At 34.0% G+C, this 25,221-nt stretch overlaps 1 protein-coding gene across 1 annotated transcript in view; it reads right to left on the bottom strand.

Annotated features, from left to right (window-relative positions):
• Positions 1 to 1,398: 1,398 nt before the first annotated feature.
• The window catches only part of LOC124245028 (cadherin-10), a 112,084-nt gene continuing 88,261 nt past the window's right edge, over positions 1,399 to 25,221 (bottom strand). The window contains exons 5-11 of the mRNA XM_046672145.1: positions 24,365 to 24,552; positions 22,552 to 22,805; positions 19,394 to 19,530; positions 14,094 to 14,215; positions 8,060 to 8,168; positions 4,635 to 4,886; positions 1,399 to 1,889 (exon numbers count right to left, since the gene is read on the bottom strand). Coding sequence (XP_046528101.1) covers positions 1,399 to 1,889; positions 4,635 to 4,886; positions 8,060 to 8,168; positions 14,094 to 14,215; positions 19,394 to 19,530; positions 22,552 to 22,805; positions 24,365 to 24,552 — 1,553 coding nt within the window. The remainder of the gene's footprint in view (positions 1,890 to 4,634; positions 4,887 to 8,059; positions 8,169 to 14,093; positions 14,216 to 19,393; positions 19,531 to 22,551; positions 22,806 to 24,364; positions 24,553 to 25,221) is intronic.

Below are 25,221 nucleotides of genomic sequence, written 5' to 3'. Positions count from 1 at the left end.
ACTCCAAAAGCATAGCATTTTCACTAATTGGAAAGCACACAAATCTTTGTATTGTTTACGATATACTCAGTGGGGAATTCGACTTCCTAGTGTAGACCCAACAAAGTGTTCCATTTATAAATAAATCATGTTTGGATCTTGAGCAATGAGGGATCAGTTAGTGGCAGTTGGCCTCCATGAATCTCAGGAACTCCAGATAATTAACTGCCAGTACTTTTTTTAAACTTTCTATTGAATCCTTCACCGACAGAAAAACAGACTTTGTTACAAATAAACATGTAATGCATTTTCTAAAACTTGACATAATTACAATGCTGTATCTTAATGGAATACTCAACATTATTACTGTCATTACCAGGCATTTTCAGAGTCACCATGGGAGGTAAGCATATTTTCCATTAAAGGATTATTTCTGTCTGAAATCTGTGAACTATTATTGCCTATAAACCTCAATAGCACAAATGTCACACAAAAATAAGACAATGTTTTATTCTTTCAGATACAATTTTAGTGAATATGAACAAAGTGAAATTACTGCATTGCTTGTGTTTGGGGATACTTAGCATAAGGATGGCTGTTTTAAATTTGTTTAAATGGTAAATTTTTAAGTGGTCTATAAATGACTATTACTTTTAATGTGAAGAGATTTTCATAAATCACAGCATAACAGGACTTATTGAAAAAGTAACTTTTACCTAAATCATATTAATTTGCTTAGAGCTCTCAATAGTAATTATAACGATTTTGTGTGCTTACCTGCATTCAACGTAATTTTGTACCAAGATATTTAGTCCAGAGAGAAATTTTTTCCTCTTAGGGAAAAAAGAAGCTGGAGACAAGGTAGTTGTAAAAACTGGTTTATTTTTTTAAAAATAAATACAAAAATATAAATATAAAACATTAGCAGATAGAATTTGATGAAATGAAATTGCACAAACGTTTGTATACCAGGTTCTATATCACACCTACTAACACCACGTGTACATTTTTTTTTAATTTAATGTACAGAACAGGATATACCTTAAATTTTTCTTCACCTTTTTAAAAGCTTCATTTGCAAGGGCAGGACGTGTATCTAACAGAAGCGGCTTGTTTGTGAGGTTACTTAAAGGAGAACTATCCTGTTCATGTTTCTGAAATTATCTTTTATTTCCTAAGATGGACAACACTGAATTTCCATAGCTTTGGCTCTTGGAAGAGATTAAATAAAATGCCGTATATATTCCATGAGACGTCCTACAGGAAAGAATTAATGAAATTAATGGACAAATTTAAAAAGTAAATGGGAAAAAATTGTGCTGAGTGGCAGGAAAATTCTCCTGAATATCAAATATTGTGAAGTGGAGACGGTGTGGGTAAAGTTACTTCCTCTTGTTGGGACGGAACATACAGCCTAGGTTAAGAGTCTTTGTCACTTTCTGCGCCACCATACATTTCTGCCAGCTTATTAAACCGAGGGCCCCATTCTCGGAGGTAATCGTAGTTTTGGTCTCCGTCAGTGGTACCTGATTCCAAGGAACTCAGAGATTCTGCGATGGAATCATTTCCTTCGTAGGCATAGGTTGCAAGGGAGTCGTAGGGGGGTGCGGTGGGATCCAGATCGTGCTCTTTTAGCCTTTCGTTAATGAAATCCCGGACATCCGTGTTATCCGGCGCCGTGGGAGTCCTCCGTGGTATAAATAAAGTTTCCGGCATAATATCTCGCCGGAGCTTTTTCTCCTCGATCGCTGCAGGATTCCTCAGGGTGCCGATATCAAAGGCCTGAGTGTCCTCCTCTCCACCACCTTCATCGTTATAGCTCACAATATTGTCTCTGATGTCCTCTTTAGACAAGATCAGAGGCTCTTTTTTTCGCTGTCTTTTCAGAGCTGCAAACAGTACTACTATAACTTGAAAAAAGAAAAGAAGATACATTAGAGGGCCATCTAAAACACTATATAAATAACCAGTGGAGGTACGATAAAGGAGTTTCAATTATTTATGTTTTCCATGATAGGTTAGAATGTAAGATTAATTTTGTACTTCCAACAGATCGGTGGGGGGCGGGGTGGGGGGGGGGGGAGTGTTGAAGGATTCAGCCAGGGGAATCATGTTTAAGAACAGTGTTTATAATTTATTTTTAAAGGAATATGTGATATTTCTCAAATATAGTGACTTATTTTATCTATTTTTCTAAGAAATGTTTAAAGATAGCTCCCGACTGGACAGACATCATCTGTACTTTGAAATAGTGACATAATATGTTATATTTAAAAAAGAAGACAGATTGAATTCAGCTTCAAATAAAGCAATTAAGAAGGGCAAAAATATGCTCATATTTTTCACATCCCTAAACATATTTTTCACATCCCTAAACAATGTTAAAAAAGCAGCATTCTTCACAAGATATGGAGTATTGGTTTCTGTTAAATAGCTTTGCTGATGGATTTACATAATTTTTTTTCTTACATTGTTAAAAGAAGGCCTTAATTACTGGGAAAAAAGACCACATTATTTAGACATTAGATTGGTTTATAAATTTATGAAGTTTTCCATGGAAATATATGCTGTGCATAAGACCAAAAAAAACTGTTGGATCACATGATGGCAAAGTGCATTCAACTTACAACATTGAATTAACTACAAAAACCATATGTAAACTTTGGCGAGATGCATCTTAAATGTAGATCCACAAGGAGAAATGTGTTTCCCTCAGAAAGGACATTTCTTTCCCTCCATGAGAAAGTGTCAATAATAATAATCACATAAAAATCATTTTAATAATCATAGTAATGGTAATAGGAGAAAGTTAATATCAAATTTTCTCCAGTTGCATTAATTTCCCACTCTCATGTGCTATCCTCCAACATTTTGGTCCTAATCCTTTAAAATGATGATTTGCAGAAACAGATATGAATTCAATTAAATGGGAAAAGAGAGGGAAAATATCTTGCTAGGCGTGTATACATGTATCTATATATATATGAAGAAACAGCTATATTTATTTACCCTCTTTAGAACAAACATTTAAAGGATGTGGGATTTATTATTGCTATGGACTGAATGTGTCCCCTCAAGATTCGTAAGTTGAAGCCTAAATCCCCAGTGCGATGATATCTGGAATGGCGTCTTTGGGAGGTAAGTAGGTCATAAGGGTGGAGCCATCACAAATGAGATTAGTGCCCTTACAAAAAAGACACAAGAGAGATTGTTGTCTCTGTTCTCCACCATGTGAGGATACAACAAAGGACAGCCATCTGCAAACTAGGAAGTGTGCCCTCCCCAAACACAGAATCTCTCAGCGCTTTGATCTTGGGCTTCTCAACCTTTGATCTTGGGCTTCTCAACCGCTGGAACCGTGAGAAATAAATTTCAGTGGTAAGCTACCAGTTTACAGTATTCTATCACAGCAGCCCGAACTGACCAGGACAATTATATTATTATATGAAGGGGTATTAAGTTATGTTTTCTTTTTCATTAACACAGAATGGTTAAGATTACTTGCTTTCAGGCTTGTGTGAGAGGGCAAACAAGGGACTTTTTTAATGCTACAAAAAAGAAAGTTTTAATCTATTGATAAAGGTTCTTGACCTTCAAAGTGATTAAAAATAAATATGTCACCACCAAAAAGAGAAATCAATGTTTACTCAAGTTTTTGAGAAAATATGACATTTTATTTTGCCTAAATTCATGTATTCGTGTACACACAAAAACTTGTGATGCAAAGATTTTAAACGTTAGATTGTTTATTATCAACCATGGGATCCTACCCAGTAAAAAAGGTTCTAATGATGAAGATAATGAAACTTACTAAGACTGGCTCCAAAATCCAAGTTCATTTCACAGCTTCTTGTAATGTTAGATACAATGTTTTTTTTGGTTAGGGTCACAGGAATATTCACAATAGCTTTAAGATAATTCAACTAGAGAGTAAATTTAATCTAATTTTTAATTCAAAAACAGTTTAAAAGAAATTTGTGCTGAGTTCTAAAATCAAGTATCATTGTTTCAGGGACAAGAGAACTAGGTAAATGGCTATTTTAGCATTATTTCAGTGAAGAGGTAAGATATTGAGGCCTCCATCCAGTTATAATGAGGAAAAAAAAGTGGAAATGAACTTGAGATTTACTGAAAAACTATATACTGTATACACAGTGACTAATAGCAAGGCACCAGGCTCAGCTACTCAGAAACTGTGTGACCTTGGGAAATGTTTTGAATATTTGTAACTTTCAGTTTCATTATTTAAAAAAGGAAGGTTTCAAGCCTGGCCCTGTGGTCTAGTGTTCAAGTTCAGCATGCTTTGCTTTGGCAGCCTGCGTTCTGGGCATGGACCTATGCCACTCACCAGAAGCCATGATGTGGTGGCAACCCACATACAAAATAGAGGAAGGTTGGCACAGATGTTAGCTTAGGGTGAATCTTCATCAAGCAAAAAAAAAAATAAAAATATAAAATATAAAAAGTAAAAAAGGAAGGTCTCTATCTGATCAGATAAAATATTTTTAACATAAACAACATTCCACAGTTATTTATGTCTATCTTAAACATTGGGGTTAGTTGGGGGGCATATTTTAATAGCAACATTTCTTATTTACAAACACAAGAAAGTAAGCAATCTAGGAACTAATCACATTTTCTTTAAAGTTTCTTACCCAACAGAATAATGATGCAGAGGAGAATGGCGATCAAGGCTCCCGTGCTGAGGCCGGCCGGGAGGAGCAGGGCCTCAGCACTGCAGGACTGCATATTGCCTTGGCTGTCGCACGCGCACACGCGGATGGTCAGTGTCCCTGTGCTGCTCTGAATTGGGTAATCGTTGTCTGATATCACCACAGGCAAGAGATAGGTACTTATTTCATGTCTATTGAATCCATTTTTTCTGGTTAAAATTCTGGCAGTATTATCTAAAATAAATTTTAAAATATTACAAATGGCTTGAAACAGTAAATTTGTCTCATCCTGATCACTATGGTTTGACTTACATATAAATAGAAAGATGTTTATGTAATGTATAAAATTGCTATCAATTTTTCCATAAAATGTACACAATGTAATTAAAATAGAGAGAAGATACATTACAGTGTTTGAGGAATCTAATACTATGATTGCTTATTTATTAGAATTTCAACTAATTTTTGGATAATGTTTTCAAAATAGTGAATTTTATAAGTGAATTATTTACCAAGACTACATAGATGATAGCATATTGTTTTTCAGAGTTTTCGGAAAACATAAATATTTTGCATACCAAGAAAAAATAGTAAGTGATTTTTTATTTACAAATGCATGTGTGCATATGCACACACACAAAACACATATTAATCGAATATTCATGAAGAAAAATATGATTGGGTAAATTTTGTGTTGTTGCACTTTTAAAATTAATAAGGCAGTCCCAAACCTTCCAGAGTCCCTGTTTATGAACAACAGTGAGCAAGTTACCTATTTCTCAACTTTGATTTCCCCATTAAAGTGAATACAACGTATAACTCAAAGTATTCGTGGATGACAACGTACAGTGCCTGATAGACCCATAGAGAGAAGTAGGGTTTAATAAAGGCTAGCATCCTACCACCTAGTATATTGCCACTGATAATTCTTTTATCTAATAACTCACCAAGTGTCCTTAAATGAGGGTTGTAGGGTTAATAGAAAAGATTTCTCTGAGCCCTATATAACCAATATTAAAAAATACAATCAATATATACTTGGATAATTTCCTATCTGCTTGTCCAATGCACTTAGTGTTGTTTAGCCAGTCCCACAGGGCTGTTTAAAAAGCCGCTGTAGGGAAGGGAGCAAGTTAGCCAATTGCTAAAGCAAACAAACTGGACAGCACACAAAAAAAGAAAAAAAGTGACAATTTCTTGCAGGTGTAGCTGTTGAACTTAAAACAATAATTTCCTAAACTATTAATGAGAAGTTAAATTCTAATATATCAGTTTGCATAAACTAGGAAAGTAGATTAGCAAAATAGATGTACATGAGCAAATTTTAAAAATAAAATACAGTCCTGATAATTTTGCAATTTGGTGTATGTTCTAAGAAGTAGTGTGATACAATTCCTCCATTCTCAAACCCACACTGAGATAAACATTTATATGCCTGTGGGTATTTTTAGAATCTTCTTGCCTTATTGTTTTCAAACTTTTCAAAAGTTTCTAAATCTTAATTTTGCTTACAATAGCCTTGATATATTGAAGAAGCAAATGAAGTTTTACCCTACAGTAACCATTTATTCAAGTTATTTGATTAAATATTCAGAAAGTCATCATACAACAATGCTTTTGACCTATAAGATAGTGAAAAGTGAGAGAATCTCAAGAATGAAAAGCTCTAAGTGTGGTATCACAGAAGCCAGATACTAATCTTTTAAAAAATGATGCCATAGAGTTAAAGATTTTTAAGATGAGCATGTAGATAAATGCAAGGGTATTTTCTCAAGAAGGGCAACATGAATGTGATGTCTATGTCATTGGAATTCCTTTCAAAAGCCTCCCAATAACTGAAAATAGTGAATTTATGCAGGATTAGATCAAATATTCCATCAGACTTTAGCGATATGTATTCTGTTTAGTAAGATGTTCAGGTTCATAGTCATATGGCTTGAGCCCTTGCTTTGAGTAACTTATTTAGGATCAGGAACTCTTTCTAACAGGAAAATAGCACTCCTTGTCAAAAATTAATTAAGATTAGCCTTGAGTTGATTCCCCACTAACTGCGAAATGCTGGGATAAGACAATATTAAGTTGAGTCTCTATAACTTTTAAAATTGAGAGGGAGCTTGTTGGGATCCAGGGCTCAGTTTAAGAGGAATATAAAACAAATAATACAACTAGAAAGAGATATAATTTTGTCAATTCAATGTTGAGGATGTCCAGTCTAAGTTGTATGTTTAGGTTGCCAAATTCAGCAAATTAAAATGATTGGTGTTTATCTGAAATTCAGATTTAACTGAGCATTTGGTATTTTTATCTACCAACTCTATGTTAATTTTCCCAATCAAAATTATTTTAAGTGTCCAGACGGATAGAAAGCATCGACATTTCAGAAACACAGATTTAGTAAACAGATATTACCAATGGATACCCTCTCTTCAACTGACTTGTGCAAAGTTTCTACTACATTAAATATCTCAGGTAATGGTGGGCTCAATGTAAATCTCTCCATTATCTTAAACTACTTTCTGATATTCTGAAAGCCACTTAGAGGTGATATGGCCACCTGGTTCTGCCAGCATACATACACTTTTATGAAAGTATTTTAAATATGCCAATGTAGTTATTAGATTTATTTTAAGAATACCTATATCTGCAGTTGCTTTACAACAAGTATGACTTTTTAACAAAAACTAGCTGATAAAATTAGTTTAACATAAATGTACTACGGAGAGAAAAGCTCTAATTGCATACTTTTGTTTAGACTAGAATAATTACCATAGATATTGTCCAAAGAATAAAGCTGTTCTACTTTTTAAAAATAGTAACCATTTTCACTTCTTTTTCCTCTAAAATATATTTCTGCCTTTTATGAGAATGCAAGAAATATAATTTCAGTATTTTTTATCACAGTAACATTATAAAATCCATATGTTACACAAGACAACAGTTCTTGCCCTTGCAGCCATGCTTTTGCTCTTAACACCCTCATAGGCTAATATGGCTACCTTCTTCTTCACTTGTCTTGTATGCCTTTCTGGCTCTGGTGAATCTGCTGCTGCTAAATCTCAGTGAAGTTTGCACAAGAGTCTTGAATCATTCATTTCTCTACCCTATGTGTCTTACCCTTTTTATTATAGGAACTGATTATTTCTAGCCTTTTTAATGTTTTCAAAATTCTACCTTTCATTAGTACCCATATAGAGACTTCTTTCATATATTTCATCATTTTAAAATTCAAGAGAGTAAACAGTGTAAGTCAATAAATTTGCATACTATCTCATTACGTATCTGATGAAAACAAAATTTTGTAACACAGATCAGTAAATCAATAGATAATGTATATGGTAATTGTCAATTTCAAGGAAGTTTCTTGTTAATGTCACCTTAAATCATAATGGACACATTCTAAACTTTACCTTCGTTATCCTGTACTGTGAAGTTTGGATTGACAGCAGCTAAACTGAAGAAAAATTTCTGTCCACCTAAGGGGTCATCTTTGTCTACTGCACTTATAGTTTGTATTAGCTGCAGAAAAGAGAAAAATACATATTTCTCAAACTTCCATGGGTATAATCTGCTTTATAATATGTAATTCTTTTAACATCCAACTTTATATAATGTTTTTTTAAAGGCAGTCAATTTTCTTCCTTGTGCATATATCTTTATTTGAATTATTCCATCTTTTTTATTGTTACTTTGATTTTAACACAGTCCCTCTGTCTGTCTGTCTGTCTCTCTCCCCCCTTCCTCCCTCTCTCAGTTTCTCTCTCTCTCTGTTTCTGTCTCTGTCTCTCTCTTAATTTGTCCTAGATAGTATCCATTCCTTCAAAATAGGAAACAGTCATATTATATTCTTTGCAGTTTTATTAATTTAGATATAGCATTTGAAACGAGTGGGCTATTGCATACATATTTAAACATTGATCTGGAAGAGTTGATGTGATGTAGGCAAATTTTAGAAAATCATAGTGATTATGGCTTTCCTCCTCATCAAAAGTAAAGTGAGGGGCCGGCCAGGTGGCACAGTGGTTAAGTTCGCACATCCCGCTTCGGCAGCCCGGCCGGGGTTTGCTGGTTTGGATCCCGGGTGCAGACATGGCACCGCTTGGCAAGCCATGCTGTGGCAGGCATCCCACATATAAAGTAGACGAAGATGGGCACGGATGTTAGCTCATGGCCAGGCTTCCTCAGCAAAAAGAGGAGGATTGGTAGCAGATGTTAACTCAGGGCCAATCTTCCTCAACAACAACAAAAAGTTAAAGTGGAACAATTCAAAGAATGTAGAGATTTTATAGACAATATTATACATAACTTTTTAAAGGAAATTCTTAATCATTACTACTTTAACAGTAACAGTTCACTTCATTTGCACTGTCAATAAAGTTATATATTATTAAATTCAACATATGCATACAATGGAGAATGGTTATTTTATAAGGGTCAACTCTTCAATTTATTTTAGGACAAGAGACAATATAAGAAGAGCTATCTAGTAACACAGTAGAAAATTTAACACCTTATACTATAATCAGACCACTGTTTTGAAAAATTATATGATTGATTAATATGACACATATACATATGACACATACATATGTCACAGATAGCCAAATACTATTTTTCATATATATCCAACTTGTCCTTAACTTATATGTATTTATATATATATATTTTACATATATATATATTTTGCATATTTTAATTTTGCAAGAAGACCTCAAAAGTTGTTAAATATATGTTTTGATGCCTATATAAATGGTCAAATTTATGCTTAACTAAATCTTAAACAAATTTATGCTTAACATACTTTTACTATGTTAACTCAATTTAACATTGTGTTGATATTTGATGGAAATATGTTACTGATGTTTTGTTGATTTAAAAAGGGTTTCCGGGGCTGGCCCTGTGGCCAAGTGGTTAAGTTCACGTGCTCGGCTTCAGTGGCCTGGGTTTTCACTGGTTGGGATACTCGGCATGGACATGACACCGCTCATCAGGCCATGCTGTGCTGGCATCCTATAAGCCACAACTAGGACCCATAACTAAAATATACAACTATGTACTGGAGGGATTGGGGGAGAAAAATCAGAAAAAAAAAAAAGAAGATTGGCAACAGTTGTTAGCTCAGGTGCCAATCTTTAAAGAAAAAAAGGGTTTCAAGTTTAAAACATTAAGCAAAATAATTAGAAAAATTAAGAAATTATTTTAGCTATTCTTTATTAAATTATTGTTCTTTTAAAGTGTCGTATAAAAATAAAAATGTGGCAAATTTGAGGTACTCCTTATTTAATTAAAACCCTAACCATTGTTTCAAAAGTGATACAAGAAATATAACTGGGGGGCTGGCCCCTTGGCCAAGTGGTTAAGTTGGCCTTTGCTTCAGTGGCCTAAGGTTTCACCAGTTTGGATCCTGGGCGTGGACATGGCACTGCTCATCAGGCCATGCTGCGGCGGCGTCCCACATAATCCTACATGGCACAACCAGAGGCATTCACAACTAGAATATACAACTATGTACTGGAGGGGCTTTGGGGAGAAGAAGGAAAAAAAAAACCCAAAAAACAAGATTGGGAAGAGATGTTAGCTCAGGTGCCAATCTTTAAAAAAAAAAAAAATCAGCCATATTTAAAAAAAAGAAAGAAATATAATTGGACCAAAGGTAAATGTTTATTGTCTAGAAATAAGCAGCAAAAAAAAAATTATTTAAAACTTTGAATAATTTTTAAAATACAGCATAACTACTTTATAAGATTTTAGAGGTAATTTAAGGTTAAATAGAAGCAAGAATATATGACTAATGGCATATTCTTTCAATAAAAAACCAAAAGATGGTACATATATGAAGGAATTCAAGAGAAAAATGTTAAAATAATGTTGGTTAGTCCCCTGAAAGAGGTGTCAGTTCAGTTACAAAAACATTTCTTTATTGACTCTTATTTATCAAGCAGTGTAAAGGATTTTACTTTTAAATAGTGATTAATAAGAATAAGTTGAAGAGGAAAAAATGGCATAAATGAAATAATATATCAATAAAGATAGCAACTACTGAAATTCTTATGTTTATATATATCATTAAGATTAATATGTTAACACTCACATATTGACACATAAAATGATAAAAAGTGAAAGTAGAGCTAATGGTCTTTTAAAATAAAAACTACAATGTCTCAAAATAAATAAATATATATATATAACTGGAATTGTAATTTCAAGTTGATTTTTTGGATCAAAAGAATACATTTCAGAGAACAAAATGGTCACATCTTTAATATAAGAAATTATAAAGATTTACATAAAAATTCTCAGTTAAGATGTATTATTTCAATAAAAGATGATAGCATTGTTGACTTCAAAATCAGTGGTTCACTGATATATTTTCGCTAAATATTATAAAGGGAAAAAGTCAAACTCATATTAACTATACAAACAGAATCACATGTTGCAAATCTATATCACATTACACCATATTTTTATGACCTAAAGACTTCTCTATTGCAGTTGGAGGCACTTACTTCCTCTACAAGATAGATTTTTTTTTCTTTCAGACACAACTTGGCTTCCAGTGTCCAACCTCTTCATATCCAGAATTTACTTTTCCGTCTAGTCTTCCTTATCATTTCCAGGCATACATTCGAAAATCACAGTATGTTGTTTTGGTATATATACCATAAAGAGTTGTGATAGAGACTGGAAGTTGGCAATGAGGAGATAAAACCATTTCCCCTGTCTCTCTATATAAGCACTCACTATTTTATCTTTACTGGAGACAAACTCATTTTGACCCATTTCCAATAAAAGAGGTTGTCACAATTAGGAAAAAAAAAATACTGGTGATGTCTAGTAATCATTGTGAGCTTATGAAGAATACACACAGATAAGTCATTTATATTTTATCTCCTTAGAAGTCATATAACGGGTTTGTATTTTCACTGGGCTAGTCGAAAATAGTCTTAAATCAACTTGAGGAGTGTCTCAGTGATCATACTATAATGGAGTGTGGATTGCAAACAGATTTTAAGATACTTAAAGTTAGAAAACTGGTCTCTAAGTTTTAATATTTTAGCTTTTTCAGTGAAAAACTATTAGTTTCCATTGAGGAAAAAAATTCCTTTTTTTCTGGTAAAAACCACCCTTTTTAGTTGTTGGGGAAGTAACTAAACACTGTTCTATGGGAAATATATGATGAGATATTTTGGGTTTGATAAGCGCCTGGAGCTTAGATACTATGCATAGGTAAATATAATCAGCACTCCTCCCTAGGGAGATTCTCTGAGAAATCTCCTGTAAGACTGAAATGCTATTTCCTTCCCAAAGAGATTAAAAATTATTGAAATATATTTTATGGACTGAAGGAGTTGGGGTACATGTGAGGTAAAATGGAAGAACAGAGAAAGAGCCAGTCCCCACTTCTGCCCTTTCCCAAGGTGCTCCCACTCTGTCTGAGATGGAAAAGTTGGGGAGTCAAGTAGTCAAGTTCAGGCACAAATGGGGACTATTAATACTACATCGATTGTAAATTGCATCCTTTCCAAGGGGGAAAGTCTTCTACCCTTAGACCAAGGAATAGGCAAGAAAGGAGGAGGAGGTGGCAATTAACTTTATTTTTGTCTGCTCATTTTGTCCCCACAGCAAATGAATAGAATATTTTCCATGTCGTTGTTCTAAGTGCTACTCTTAAAGGGCATTTAATTTACAGGAGTATTGGGTGGATTGAAATCCTCTATAAATAACAAGAGCACTCCCCGAAGTCACAACCAGCTCCTACTTCCTTAGGAGGAAGGGAGACAGAGTTAACAAGTGAATTTCAAGGAAGGCTCAGTGAAGAAGGACTTTACCAAATAGCCACTTTGATTTTGTCTGCTAGGATGTCATAACCTAGAATTCTCTCAAGTATATAACAGTTTAGTTTAAGCAACCACTTTTCGGCCTACGAGCCCATAATAACATCTGACTAGTCTTATTAAAATTAACTACTATGGGAAGCTATTGCACATGCAGCCTACAATTAGACAAAATAATTAAACATGTTCTTCCTATCAAGTTTGTCAAAATAGGCTAATGACTTTCTTATTAAAATTATCCTTCATTTAATTATTTTCCTTTAATATGCCAATTGGCTTTTAAAAGTCTAAAAAGTATAAAGTTACTGAGCCAGATATAGTTAAAAAAAAAAGAAAAAAGGCATAAAGAAAGTAAACAAACACAATCCCTTACTTTGTATATTTTGAATTCATTTGGAAATCAGTATTTATAATGACTCCAGCGCTCTGAAAAGATATCTCTTGAAAATCAAATAGAATAACCACAGAAGGAGCAATGTATGCAGCAGTTGCGAAGTGGGTAATTTATCTCTTGGAGAAAAGGCTTCAACTTATATCATGCTGAGCCTGCGAAGCACAGGACTGTTTGGAATGGTATTTTTAGGGCACACACTGTTTCATTAAGAAGTAGGTCAGACATAGCTAAGTCATTTAAATATTCCAAATTAAACATTTCCATAACATTTTCAAATAAAAATAAATGAATCCAATTGCAGCAATTTTACCATTTCAAACAATAGACAGCCTATTGAATTCCCTGTTAGAATCTTCAGAAGGAAGAATTTGAGCTATTCCACAAAGCAATTTGCATAAAAATGTAACAATGATATTGATGTTTATAAAGAGCATCAAATGATGTCAAAACACAGTACAGTTTTGCGATGGCTCCTCTTTCTTTAATAAAACACATTTGATTCCCAATTATTATTTATAACATGCAGCTTCCTTCTGTGAAGATAGCACTCAAACCAATTAAGAGCATTTCTGTCAGCCATATACGCTGGAGGTTTCCAGACAACAAAATGAGTCCACTGAGGAAATGGCTTAAAGAGTTATAAACAAAGCTGATGTAGAAAGGATGTTTTAAAGGACAAAAACTAAGTCATTAAGCACTTTATGTGTTGCTATAATGATGAAATGCAATGCATAATCTACGGAGCAGATTCTTTGGCCCTGCTTGGAAATGGTATTTGCATACACTGGAATATTGATGGAATTTTCTCGGATCCCATGTATTTGTCTCTGTTTTTCCCAACTTTGATTTCCCATCTCTCTGGCAGCTATCAATATGTATCTAATGGCACAGCGTTGGGTTTCTTCCTTTGGTTTCTTTTTTGTTTGTGTTTGTTTTTTGAAAGTTTAAAAAGTTATTTCTTCTTATACCTCGATTTTTGTGGCAACGGTAAAATCTTACCTTTATAAAGGAAATATGAAACCTGTTAGACTGTTATTTAAAACATTTTCAGCCCTTAGAAACATCGCCTCTGTTTTTTGTGTGTTTTTTAAAATTATATTATTGGGACTATATCTAAGTGTTTTTATCTCTGTTTCCTCATTCCTGTCAAGACTGTGAAAATAAAATATTTAACATGCTGTTAAAATGTTCCTTTTAAATCATGCAGGTGCTCACCTGTCCTGGTCTGGCATTTTCACATACAAAGGTGTCATAGAACACAGCGAATTGTGGGGCATTGTCATTAACATCCAAAATTCTCACAAAAACAGCCACACGAGTCATCTCTTTGGGATTGTCTAGAACAGGGAAAGGAAAACTTTGTTTAGGAAGACAGATTTGCGTACCAGATTTAATTCATATAAGCATTTTGTGGATATTAAGTGCTCACATACAAACAGGCACTGCATTCATTCCACTAACATAATGAGCACATGCAATAAAGAAAATTACTACAGCGCCTAATTAAGTAGTCATGAATTCAGTTATTATTGGGCTCATGAGCACTACTATTATTTTGGAGAATTTTTATAAAAGCACAACCCAGTGTCATTGAATTCATATTATATTTGTGTCTTCACTGTCCAAATGTAAAACAATGACAAAAAATATTTATTAAATTATTGTTGTACATTATTGTATTACTTAATATTTACCAATTTTTTGGATGAAGAAATAGTTTTAAATAAATTAGTAAGTTGCCCAAGGTCATTAGCTCCTAAGTGGTAGTTGTTATATTACAACCAACCCTTCTGACTATTATCATTAAAATATATTCCAACAGCTACTCTCAACTCTCCTTTTGGAAATTTTAATATATGGCTACTAATGTTACAGTTGGATGGAAATTTACAATGAAATATGAGAGTTCAAATATTTCATTGATATTACTGTTACTGGCCCCATTTCCACAATCCAGTCTCAATATTTCATAACAAAATTAGCTCAATAGTAACAAATAGTATCTTAACCATGATTTTTTTGCTACAAATGCTAAAATCAAGAGCATCAAAGTTTTCACATAAAATACGCATTTTAACAATTATCTTGATTTATAAATGGAATTTAAAAATGTAAACATCTATTTAACTTAGCCTTAGGCAACAACTTCATACTAGTCATAATTGCATTATTTCCGCTATGGATTTTTCTAAGGCACTTGTACTGCTATCTGAGAGTGTTGTGACTTCTTAAATTCAGGTTATATTCATCAGCCTTGGAGGTATCAAAATCTCAGTCTTTGGATATAATCAACTTCTGTGTGAACTTTGACAGAGTCAAGCTGAAGAACAATATTAAAGGAGAAAGGAGATAATTATCTAAAAACAAAGCAGAACAAAAAATAGCAGACAAGCTGAGGGAAGGCAGCGATCTTGCTAAATGCCTCTACCGACATGAGTTATGAGTAATATCATTTACCCTTGTGAAATTTATCTAACTTTCTAATTTTATCTAAATCATTTTCAGATACGTACAGATAGGGAGTATATCACTACCCAAAATAATTTCTTTCTCCTCCTTTCTCTCCATGTAATTATAATGTTACTAAAATAATGAAATCAGCACTTTTTAAAAATGATGTGTAAGAACTCATTCCTCAGCAGGGACATTAACAAGGCTGAAATAGTATGAAGGAAGGCAGACAGAATTCTAACTCCATTTGAAGTGTATTTACCTTTCCTTCCTCTTTTCAAGAGAAAGTTTAAAACATATCCCCTCTTCAATACTCCTCTTCAGTCTTCTTAACCCCTCTGCATTCAGTTCTCAGGTTCTGATTTTATATTTGCTAACGTGTTGTTGCATATTGTTCATTTCTTAGTGTGTCAGAAGGTTAAGAGTTCAGAAGCTGGAGTCAAACAGCTGCTTTGATTTCCAGGTCCACCACTCATTCACGGTGAGACTGGCCAATTTACTACACCTCCCTAATGCCTCAGTTTACTCAATATGAATCAAAATAGAACTTCCAATCTTGAAGAGTTATTTGAAAAACTAGGACAATTAATGCAAGAAAAGTTCTTATCCAAGTATCAGTTTGTTGGTAAACACTCAATAAGCCTTGACTGTTATTATTAAGATCATCTTTATTATCACTGTCACATCTCCATTTCCTTACATAACTTGAGAGCTTATGCTATCTTTCTCTACACAAAGCATCCACACAATAAAAATGTGTTAACTAGCTTTCCTACAATTCAGATGGGTCTGAAGAGGAGTACTTGTGGGGATAAGTGAGGAGAGGAGAAAAAAATAGAAAAGTGCTATTCCACTATTTTCCTACCTCTCCTATTTCTACACCATTTGCTAATAGCCAGATGCACAGTATTCACCTACAAACGAATCCTCAACTACCTAAAGTTACTTCTTGCTATAGAGAAGAGTGGGAAGGTACGATTCTTCCATATTTTCTAGAATGTGCACTGTAACCTACTTATACAGTTGGCAGACATAAGCAAAATATTTTCTTTCAATATAAGGTCTTGACATAAAAATACCTCTTTTGTTGGTAGCAATTCACTTTCTAACTATGCCACAGAAGCCGAGAGACAGAAAAGTTTCATATCTAAAAAATTGCTCTGCCAGTCCCATCCCTAATACAATATGGAGATTCTCCAGCCTTTTTATGTATACCTCAAGGCTCTTCAAATCAAAAGCTAAATCCACAGGGATAAATGTGCTTTGTAAACCATCAGGCCTGGAGTCACCTATTCAAAAAACAGTGCTTATACTAATCTTTTTACTGGCAGATGCTGCAGCTTATGTATAAATAAAAATACAAGCATTCCAAGGAAGCATCATACTGAATGGAAGCTGGCATATATTTACCACCTGAGTCTCTTTCAGAGCCATCCAGGCAAATTCTACTGTAGCAAGAATGTATCAGCTATAAAGGATCTTAAATTGTGTGTCCTAAGGTGAAACCATGTCTATGTATTCACAGGCTTTTCCAAACCTCCAAGAAGAGGAAAGCTTAAATCACTATCTAGATATCCCAGGCTTTAGAAAGGTGTATCTTTTCTGCCTGTTTAGGGCAAGAATTTCCACAAATAAGGACCCAGGTCTAGATAATGGAGTCCTTCAGTCGTAAACTTTGCTTTACGGTTCTCAGAATGCATTGCAATGATTATAGTTAAGTTTTCAGATGTGGTTATAGGAACTCATTGGTTTTTACAATGTGTTCTACAATCCCTCATTGTGACCTTAATTTTAGATTTTTTATTCTCTGCATAGTTTTTAAAAATATATATATTTTCTTTCATTGAGGAAGATTCGCCCTGAGCTAACATCTGTGTCAATCTTCCTCTACTTTGTATGTGAGTTCCCACCACAGTATGGCTGACAAGTGGTGTAGGTCCATGCCTGGGATCTGAACCTGAAAACCTGGGCCACCAAAGCAGAGCGTGCTGGACTTAACCACTATGCCACAGGGCCAGCCCCCTAAAAATATTTTTTAGAGAAGAAAAAGAGAAGTTATTGCATGATATAACGCACAAAATAATTACCTGGAGTAGTATTTGCCATATGATGGGATATACTGCTATGAAACGTAGAATTAAATTGTTCAAGGCAGGGCCTGGAAACACATTGGTAAGAAGTACATTCCTACGTCATTCTGCCCTGCTCAGTGCTTGGCGTATGACACACTTACCATGAACCCAGTGTTTAAAATCTAGTAAAAACAATGCCCTATATGCTGTTTCCCTCTCCCCCTCATTCCATTTAATACACAGAACAGCATAATGGGCCCATGACTGTTTGTGGTTTGGCAGGTAGGCATTTCCAGCAGTTACTCTATAGATTGATTTTACTTAAGGACAAAAAATAGGTTTAGTTCTTAAAAAGAAGAAAGTAATTGTCTTAGCTTTTTACAGAATCGTGATTACTTCAACTAGCTTTAGAAGTTAACTTTCCCAAAGTATCTGAAATGGAAAATGCAATTCTTAGCTCATTGGGTTTGAATAAAGATCGTGAATCAGGCAGCAAGCACAAACAATTGTGATTCTGGAATGACCAGATTGGATCCTGTCAGACACATCTAATCATGGTGATATGGAGATAGACATAGAAATTAAAACTTCCCTTAAAAGAAAATCTCAAAAAATCTTCAGTTAGCCTTAAAAGACACAGCCATTTGTATCTCACTACAAAAGAACTGGATCATTTGGATGGTGGGGTTAATCTGTATTCCAGATCCAGATTTAAGGAGAAAGCTAAATCTACCACTTTATCTTGAAACTGAACTCCTTCCTGATGTTCTGTCTAGCCTACTCCCATCCTTCTCAGACTCTTGGTGATTCAGCCCCAGGGCTCTGCCTTCCAAGTCCTGGAACCGTTACTTCAAACAGCTTGACCGTGATACATGTTTGTGGATTCAGCTTAGTATTTCAGATGTGGAATTTATAGGCTTAGCTTTTCACCATGATTCAGTCCCTAATTAATGTTTCCTTTTAAAACAGTTAAAGAGTTGCTCTATTCCATGTACATCATAGTACAAGAATCAGAAACCATGAACAGGTTTGCATGTGTAGACAGGGCTGGCTTCATGGCATGTGCAGTTGCACAGGGCCTCACATTGAGAAGGGCCCTACACTTGTTTTAATCTTCTGCTCTTGCCATGTTAAATTTCTTAACCATTTTTTAACAAGAGGCCTGATAGCTTCATTTTATAATAGGCTCCACAAATTGTGTAGCCAGTCCTGTGTATGAGCAAGAACTTTTGTAATTAGAGAGAGAGATGGTTTTGAATCATAGCTCTGCCTGTTAATAGTTGGATGAAATTTTGTAAATTAGGTATAGAATTAAGTACTGGATCTGGAAACAGAATGATTGGTTTCAAATCCCAGTTTTACTACTTCTGGCATTGTCTTGACCTTGGGCAAGTTTCTAAAACCTCTGGAGCCTTATTTCCTTCTCTGTTAAATAAGGTCAATAAAAATATTAGCAGGAGAAAATTAATTTAAATTCTTAGAATAATACCTGGCATAGAGTGTTTAATGTTAGCTATTATTGCCAATACCTTGGCTTCTTCATCTGTAAAAGGAAGTAATAATATCTACCTAATCACTGTTAAATGATACACGATCAGCATTTAGCATAGATTTTATTTCAGTGTCCGTGCAACAAATTTAATAATTTCTTATGCCACAACTAGAGGGACAACCAAAGTATACAACTATATACTGGGGGGATATGGGAAGAAAAAGAAGAAAAAAAATTTTCTTTCTCCCTAAAAGAGAATATCTTTAGTTTCCAATTCTCGATCATTTTTATTAGTTAATATTAAATACAGATTTATGAATACCTATAGCTATCCATCAATATATATAGAACGATTGAAAAAAACTATAGGTATTGAGAAGCCTTTTAAAATCTTAAAATTAAAATTACAATTCATGTGTGCAATGAAAAGGAATTATTTTTCATATCAAATAAAACCTAAAAATATATGTTAAATATTATATACATAAAATTCATCTTACTAATCTCAGCAGCTATAACAGTAAGATTGTGCCATTGAGATAGTTCACGGTCAAGTGGCTTTGATGTATAAAGAGATCCATTTCCAGAATGTATGTTAAAGATCCTGTCAAGGTCAGTATGGCGATCCAAGGAAAATCTGAACATAGAGGGGAGAGAAAAATACATGGCAGTATTATTGATGGTTTGCAGGAGAAAATGGTAAAATGCAAAGACACACATATAGTGATTTATAATAATTTCAGGAAAGTACATTACTGATCCACAATGCAGACTGTGTCACGGATTTATCACACACACACACAGAGTTGGCACTTTGTTCTGCGTTCAGATGCTGGTCTTCTGAATGTTTGTGTTATTAAATCATTATCTATTGCCATATTCAACTGTCCTTGATGTATTTTTTCCACAAAATAGTTAGCATTACAGGTGGTTACATTACCGACTGACTTTACCTAGGGCGTGAAAATTCTGTTGAGGAATTACTACAAGAATCTAACGCAAAAGATCATTCTCAGAAGAAAAGTCTTTTTCTTAGTGAGAAAATTGGAGACAACGTTAGATTCCTCAGAGTAGTAGGTCATCAACTTATGATGGTGTTTAGTAGCTTCATGGTATGATACACGCGTAGCTTCAGTTTCTTAACCACATGTATCATTATAAAATGTATACATTTTAACTAGAGACGTTTTAAAATTAGAAGAGTTCGGGATAGGAGTTTTTATACATTTCTATCAAATAAAGTCTTAGTGTTTGACTTTAAAAAACAGTTATTCTGCAAAGTGATTAAAGGCATTGTGTTGGGTGTCATTCTAAAGCCTAACACCAGGTTTATCAATCAGGTTGATGCAGTTGGGATAAATCCTATTATTCTGGGGACTGTCAGCCAAAGTTTAAAATAGCTATACCCTTCATCAGTTCCTGTCAGTTCACAATCCTAGTGCCTTACAAATGTTTTATAGTTCTTGAGTTAGCAAGCATAATTCCCGTTATATTTAATGCTCCATATTAAAAAATAAAGAAAACAAAGCAAAGCAACGATGGCAAGACTAGGAGTAATGTTCAGTTATGGCATATCTTTTCCTGAACCACAACTGTCATTCATTTTAAGGAAAGATATATGAAATAGTGTTTTTAAATTGTGTTTTGTGAGTAATAATACAAAATAATTAAAAAGGTACCATAAAACTCTTTTCTCTTTTAGTGTTCCAAACTTGTATAATATTTCCAAAAGTCAATTGAAATTTATAATCCTTATGCCAGGTTTTTAATAAATTGCATTAGAAGAACAATTTAACATGTGAACACAGCTAATGTGATTTTACTTTTGAGGACTGCTTACTTTAGATTTTTATTTTAAATCAGTTCTAAATAGAACAGATCAGTAATTTACAAATCTCCTTAATCAACTCTAGCCCTCTCTGTGAAGACAATATGAATTCAGTTTTGTATTCTATATATATATTTTTTTGACCTGCATGGTCTATCAAGATTAACATTCAGGAATATTCATTTGAATTTCCTACATCAAGTTAGCATAAATTCATACAACAACCCTCATGGTGTAGACTATGCCATTAATAAGCAATGAAGTCATTAATTCTGTGGCATATAGTATACATAAATGTGTTCTTTCCTCTTGGTGTTTAGACTTGTATCCTGATTAAATATCCAATGTCAATATTCATGTCTATGGATTCAAAAATCCATAGACATATTTTGACATATGATAACCATTATTCTATAAGAGGATGCAAAATCTATTTCATTATGTAGAGAAATATCTTTATGTTGCCACTTAATAATACCACTAGATTTAAATTGAACTCTTTTTAAAATATTATATTTCCTTTAAAAAAGGCCATTTTAAAACAGGAACATGGAACACAGCCTGTTAAAGTCAGTTAGGAGCTATGCCAAGGAAATACTTGCTAAGTATTTAATGGGGAAAATTAAATGTCTATATTGGTTATTTAAAAGCTTCAAAGGAAAAAAAAATCCAAGGAATGCAGCAATTTCAATGAAGATAAATGGATTGAGGAAGAGGCATTTACGGGGAAGTCATGCTGGCAGATGGGGCTGTACATGATTGCCATGTACAGGTTTCTGCTGCCAGTATGTCACCTGTGATGCTGTGTGTGAATATAAGAAAATATTTAGGTAAAATTATATAAACCAAACAGTTATTTTTATATAAAATGTGACTTCACTTGATGAGAACCTACAGAATTTTTAACATTAAGTCCAGCTAGAGTCCCATGGCACATCAAATTAGAGGTTTCCTACATTCCACTGCTGCAGACTTAGGAGTCAGAGAAGAGTGAAATTGGAAATTGCACAACTATTTGAACTCCCACTTGACTGGTCCATGTGGAACAAGGGGAAAGTAAAATTAGCTAGCTGAGAATTAGAGAAACAAATGAAATTCAAAACACATGATGGACTAACAGTTTAAAGTGAGCAGTCATTTTGATGCTGAATTGAATCTTGTATATAGAGATCTGTATTTCTCTAAAATGACAGAACAAATGTCAGTGGTAACTTTGAGTCTTTCTCATTTGTATGTGTTTGTCACATCTCATGGTTTTAGGCTGCCATAAGAAAGCAAACGAAAAGAAATTGAAATTACTCTGATCTTTCTGGAATGTTCTAATAGTTTTTGATATAGCCAAAATGATAACAAAAAAACTTCCCTCTTTGATGGCAGTAGTACAGGGGAGTTTCTAAAATCATAATATAACTGCATAGAAACATTGCTATATGCCTTTTAGCTATTAAAACTCTTCTTGACCTCACATATTATTTAAGAACCTGAAAGCACAAAGAAAATGATTTGGTTGCATTGTAAATGCACAGCCTACATAGTGCCCTTTATCTGTACCAGGGGTCAGAACGTCAAATACCTTCCAGAGACAGGCAGATTATACAAGCCAAGTTTCAGGCTAAAGGGCATGATTAAAACTAAAGTAAACTATGAAACTTGTGCATGCCCTACCCCCAAAACAAAGACAATTTAAACACTTGTGGTCACCAAATTTGTGTACAATTTATGGAGAGATTCTTGTAATTTTCAATGCATTAAGTGCTTTCAATAGGATTTTATGGTCTCTATATTTACATCAATTCCCTTTCTTTTCATCTTAGACGCAGGCATAATTACCTAATGGGGCTTGAAGTAGAATCTGGGTCCCTGGCCATTACAGTACCAATGATTGTGCCCACTTCAATATCTTCATGAACCTCAAACAGATAGGAGGATCTGCTAAAAACAGGAGGTTCATCCACATCTTCTATAGAGATTTTCACAATTGTTGTATCTTTAAATGGTCCTAGGTAATAAAAACGTGGATCCACGTGGGTATTTTCTGCTTCAACCTTCAGGGTGTAAAGTCTTCGGCTCTCATAGTCAAGTGGCTGTATAAAAAAATAAATCATCAAATTAGAGTGAGGGAAACTGGATTATATGTTCCTTCCAAGTTACAGGACGACTTTTAAAGCCTGGTTGAGTTCTGTCAAGTTGTTCATTAACTGTAAATAATTAAAAAAATATAATCTTTACATATCAGAGAAGATTCAATTTTTACTTTTTATGTGTGCAATATGTAATACTTCAGAACATAGGAAAATGAGATTTTAAATCTTTAAAAAAGTGGAAAGGATATTAAAACCTATCTCATAAGGTGATTCTCTACAAAAAATGTGCTGGTGGGTTGCGTGTGTATTTGTGTGTTCGTGTGTGTGTGCTGAGGTGTTGGGTACTGCTAAATTTTTCTAAGAAAAAGAATTCAGTTATCTTTTTAAATTTATGTTGTGCTACCTCTATGCAATTTAGTGGGCTCATGGTACTACATAAACTTTATGAAATTTGGAAGACTAATGTAAAACTTTCAACAGTTGTATGAAACATTAAAGATAGGGAATACCATGGGTAAAGAGAAAAGACAAAAATTTTAATGGCAAATTGGTAATTAGGTTACAATATGAAACAAGAAGGAACTTAGATATTGATATAATTTAACTGTCACAAGTATAAAATTAAGCCCCTCATGGGTCACCTATTCTAAAATGTATGTTGTGTTAGAAAAAAAGGCATTATTGATTCAGATTCCCTAGATCTTCTTTTTTTATCTGAGAAGCAGCAGATTCTATTTGCATTACTATTACTTCCCAGTCATGAAAAACCAACAAGAAAGCTGCTTTTTCCCCTTTGCTGGCCACTGTTCATTTAAAAACAGTTGTTGTGTACCTCAGCTTTGCAATAGCATCTCGGGAAAGTGTCATGATGAACCAGAGCTTCAGTGGTTATTTTACGCATATAGAATGTTCTGGATATTTCATTAGAATCTAACTTTCATTGTGCCTCATTTTTTTCTTATAATGATGGTACTCACTCTGCAATAAAAACCTAGTTACCTTTAAACTGTATCACTGAGCATATGTTAGCAGAAAAGTTTAATTTATGTAGCAGAAGGGAAAATGTGAACAATTAAATTATCTTCCAATCCATGCTGTCTCTTTTTAATAGCAACTCTAATTATTGCTTCATACATCTGGATAGATGGCATGCTACTTTTTATGCCTCCAACTGTGGTGATATATTGCCATTATTAGCTATTAACTGTTTTTTTTTTTAAGAAGACAATGTTATTGTGGGGGGCTTTTATTAATGTGGCTCAGAAATATAATCACACATATATTAACCAGCCTTTTAAATCTTGTAAAACCTCAGGTTTCATGTTTCAATCAACAACAACATTTGGTCAAAAAGTTCACGGAGATCTTTGGCTTTATGTCCCTCATATTTATGCACCATATAAATTTTTATTTGAACATGATATTTATTTGAAATACTTGAAAATTATATTTGAAGATGATAGTGATACTTCCTAATGGATAATGCATGAGTGGATAGTACATAATGAAATCTCCTCTTTCTAAACAGGCAGCTTCTTATTTATGCTGATGCTGTGCACCTTTTTCACAGTTATGATGCCTTCCTGTGTGTCCTTGTCAGTTATGATGTCAAACATATCAGTTCCATCACCATCAATAATTCGGTATTCTACTTCAGCATTTTTCCCAGTGTCAGCATCAGTTGCTTTTACACTTCCAATGGCTGTGCCAACTGGGGATGATTCAAGAACTCGAAGATGGATGGTGTCTGCAAAACATAAAGAAAAGAGAGACAGAGGGAGAGAAAGAGTTCTCAATACAATATTGAAAGGTAAAGTGTGCCTTGGAGATCATTAGAAATCTTAAATTTCTATATTAAATGTTGACTAATTAATAAGGCAAATACACACAAAATGGATAATATTACAGTCTAGGAACAGAAAAAGTGGAACTTCGCAGGATTTTGTCTGTGCATATGATGAACAGTGAGTACCAACCTCTACTTGTATTAGGAATTCTGGTTTCGAAAAGGAGCATGTCTGTTTTGCATTTGCACAAATAACTGAAGATCAGCTTTGAGTGAAGATATGTACCTACGTGTGTTTATAGAATCACGAAAAATCACAGAATATACAGTGAATATTTCTATTTAATTATTTTTCCTTTTTTGTATTTAGTTATTACTACTCTTAGTTTATTTCAGCTGCAGGGCAGAACATCACAAAATTCATGAAATCAGCCACAGTGGGGAGAAATCCTATTTCTACTTGTGATAGGAGAAACAAAGGATAGTCTGTGGGAGAAATACAAAGATGGTTTTCACAGTGTCAACGGAAAAATGCTAAATTCTGACAAGGTCCTCTCCATTCCAGTGCAAAACCAGAATTGATCTAAGCCCCGGGTTCACCACGATGTGCTTCCAGCATGAACAACCTCT

This window comes from Equus quagga, chromosome 9 (assembly GCF_021613505.1).
Source record: "Equus quagga isolate Etosha38 chromosome 9, UCLA_HA_Equagga_1.0, whole genome shotgun sequence".
Classification (NCBI taxonomy): domain Eukaryota; kingdom Metazoa; phylum Chordata; class Mammalia; order Perissodactyla; family Equidae; genus Equus; species Equus quagga.
This window is presented reverse-complemented; position numbering and strand designations above follow the sequence as displayed.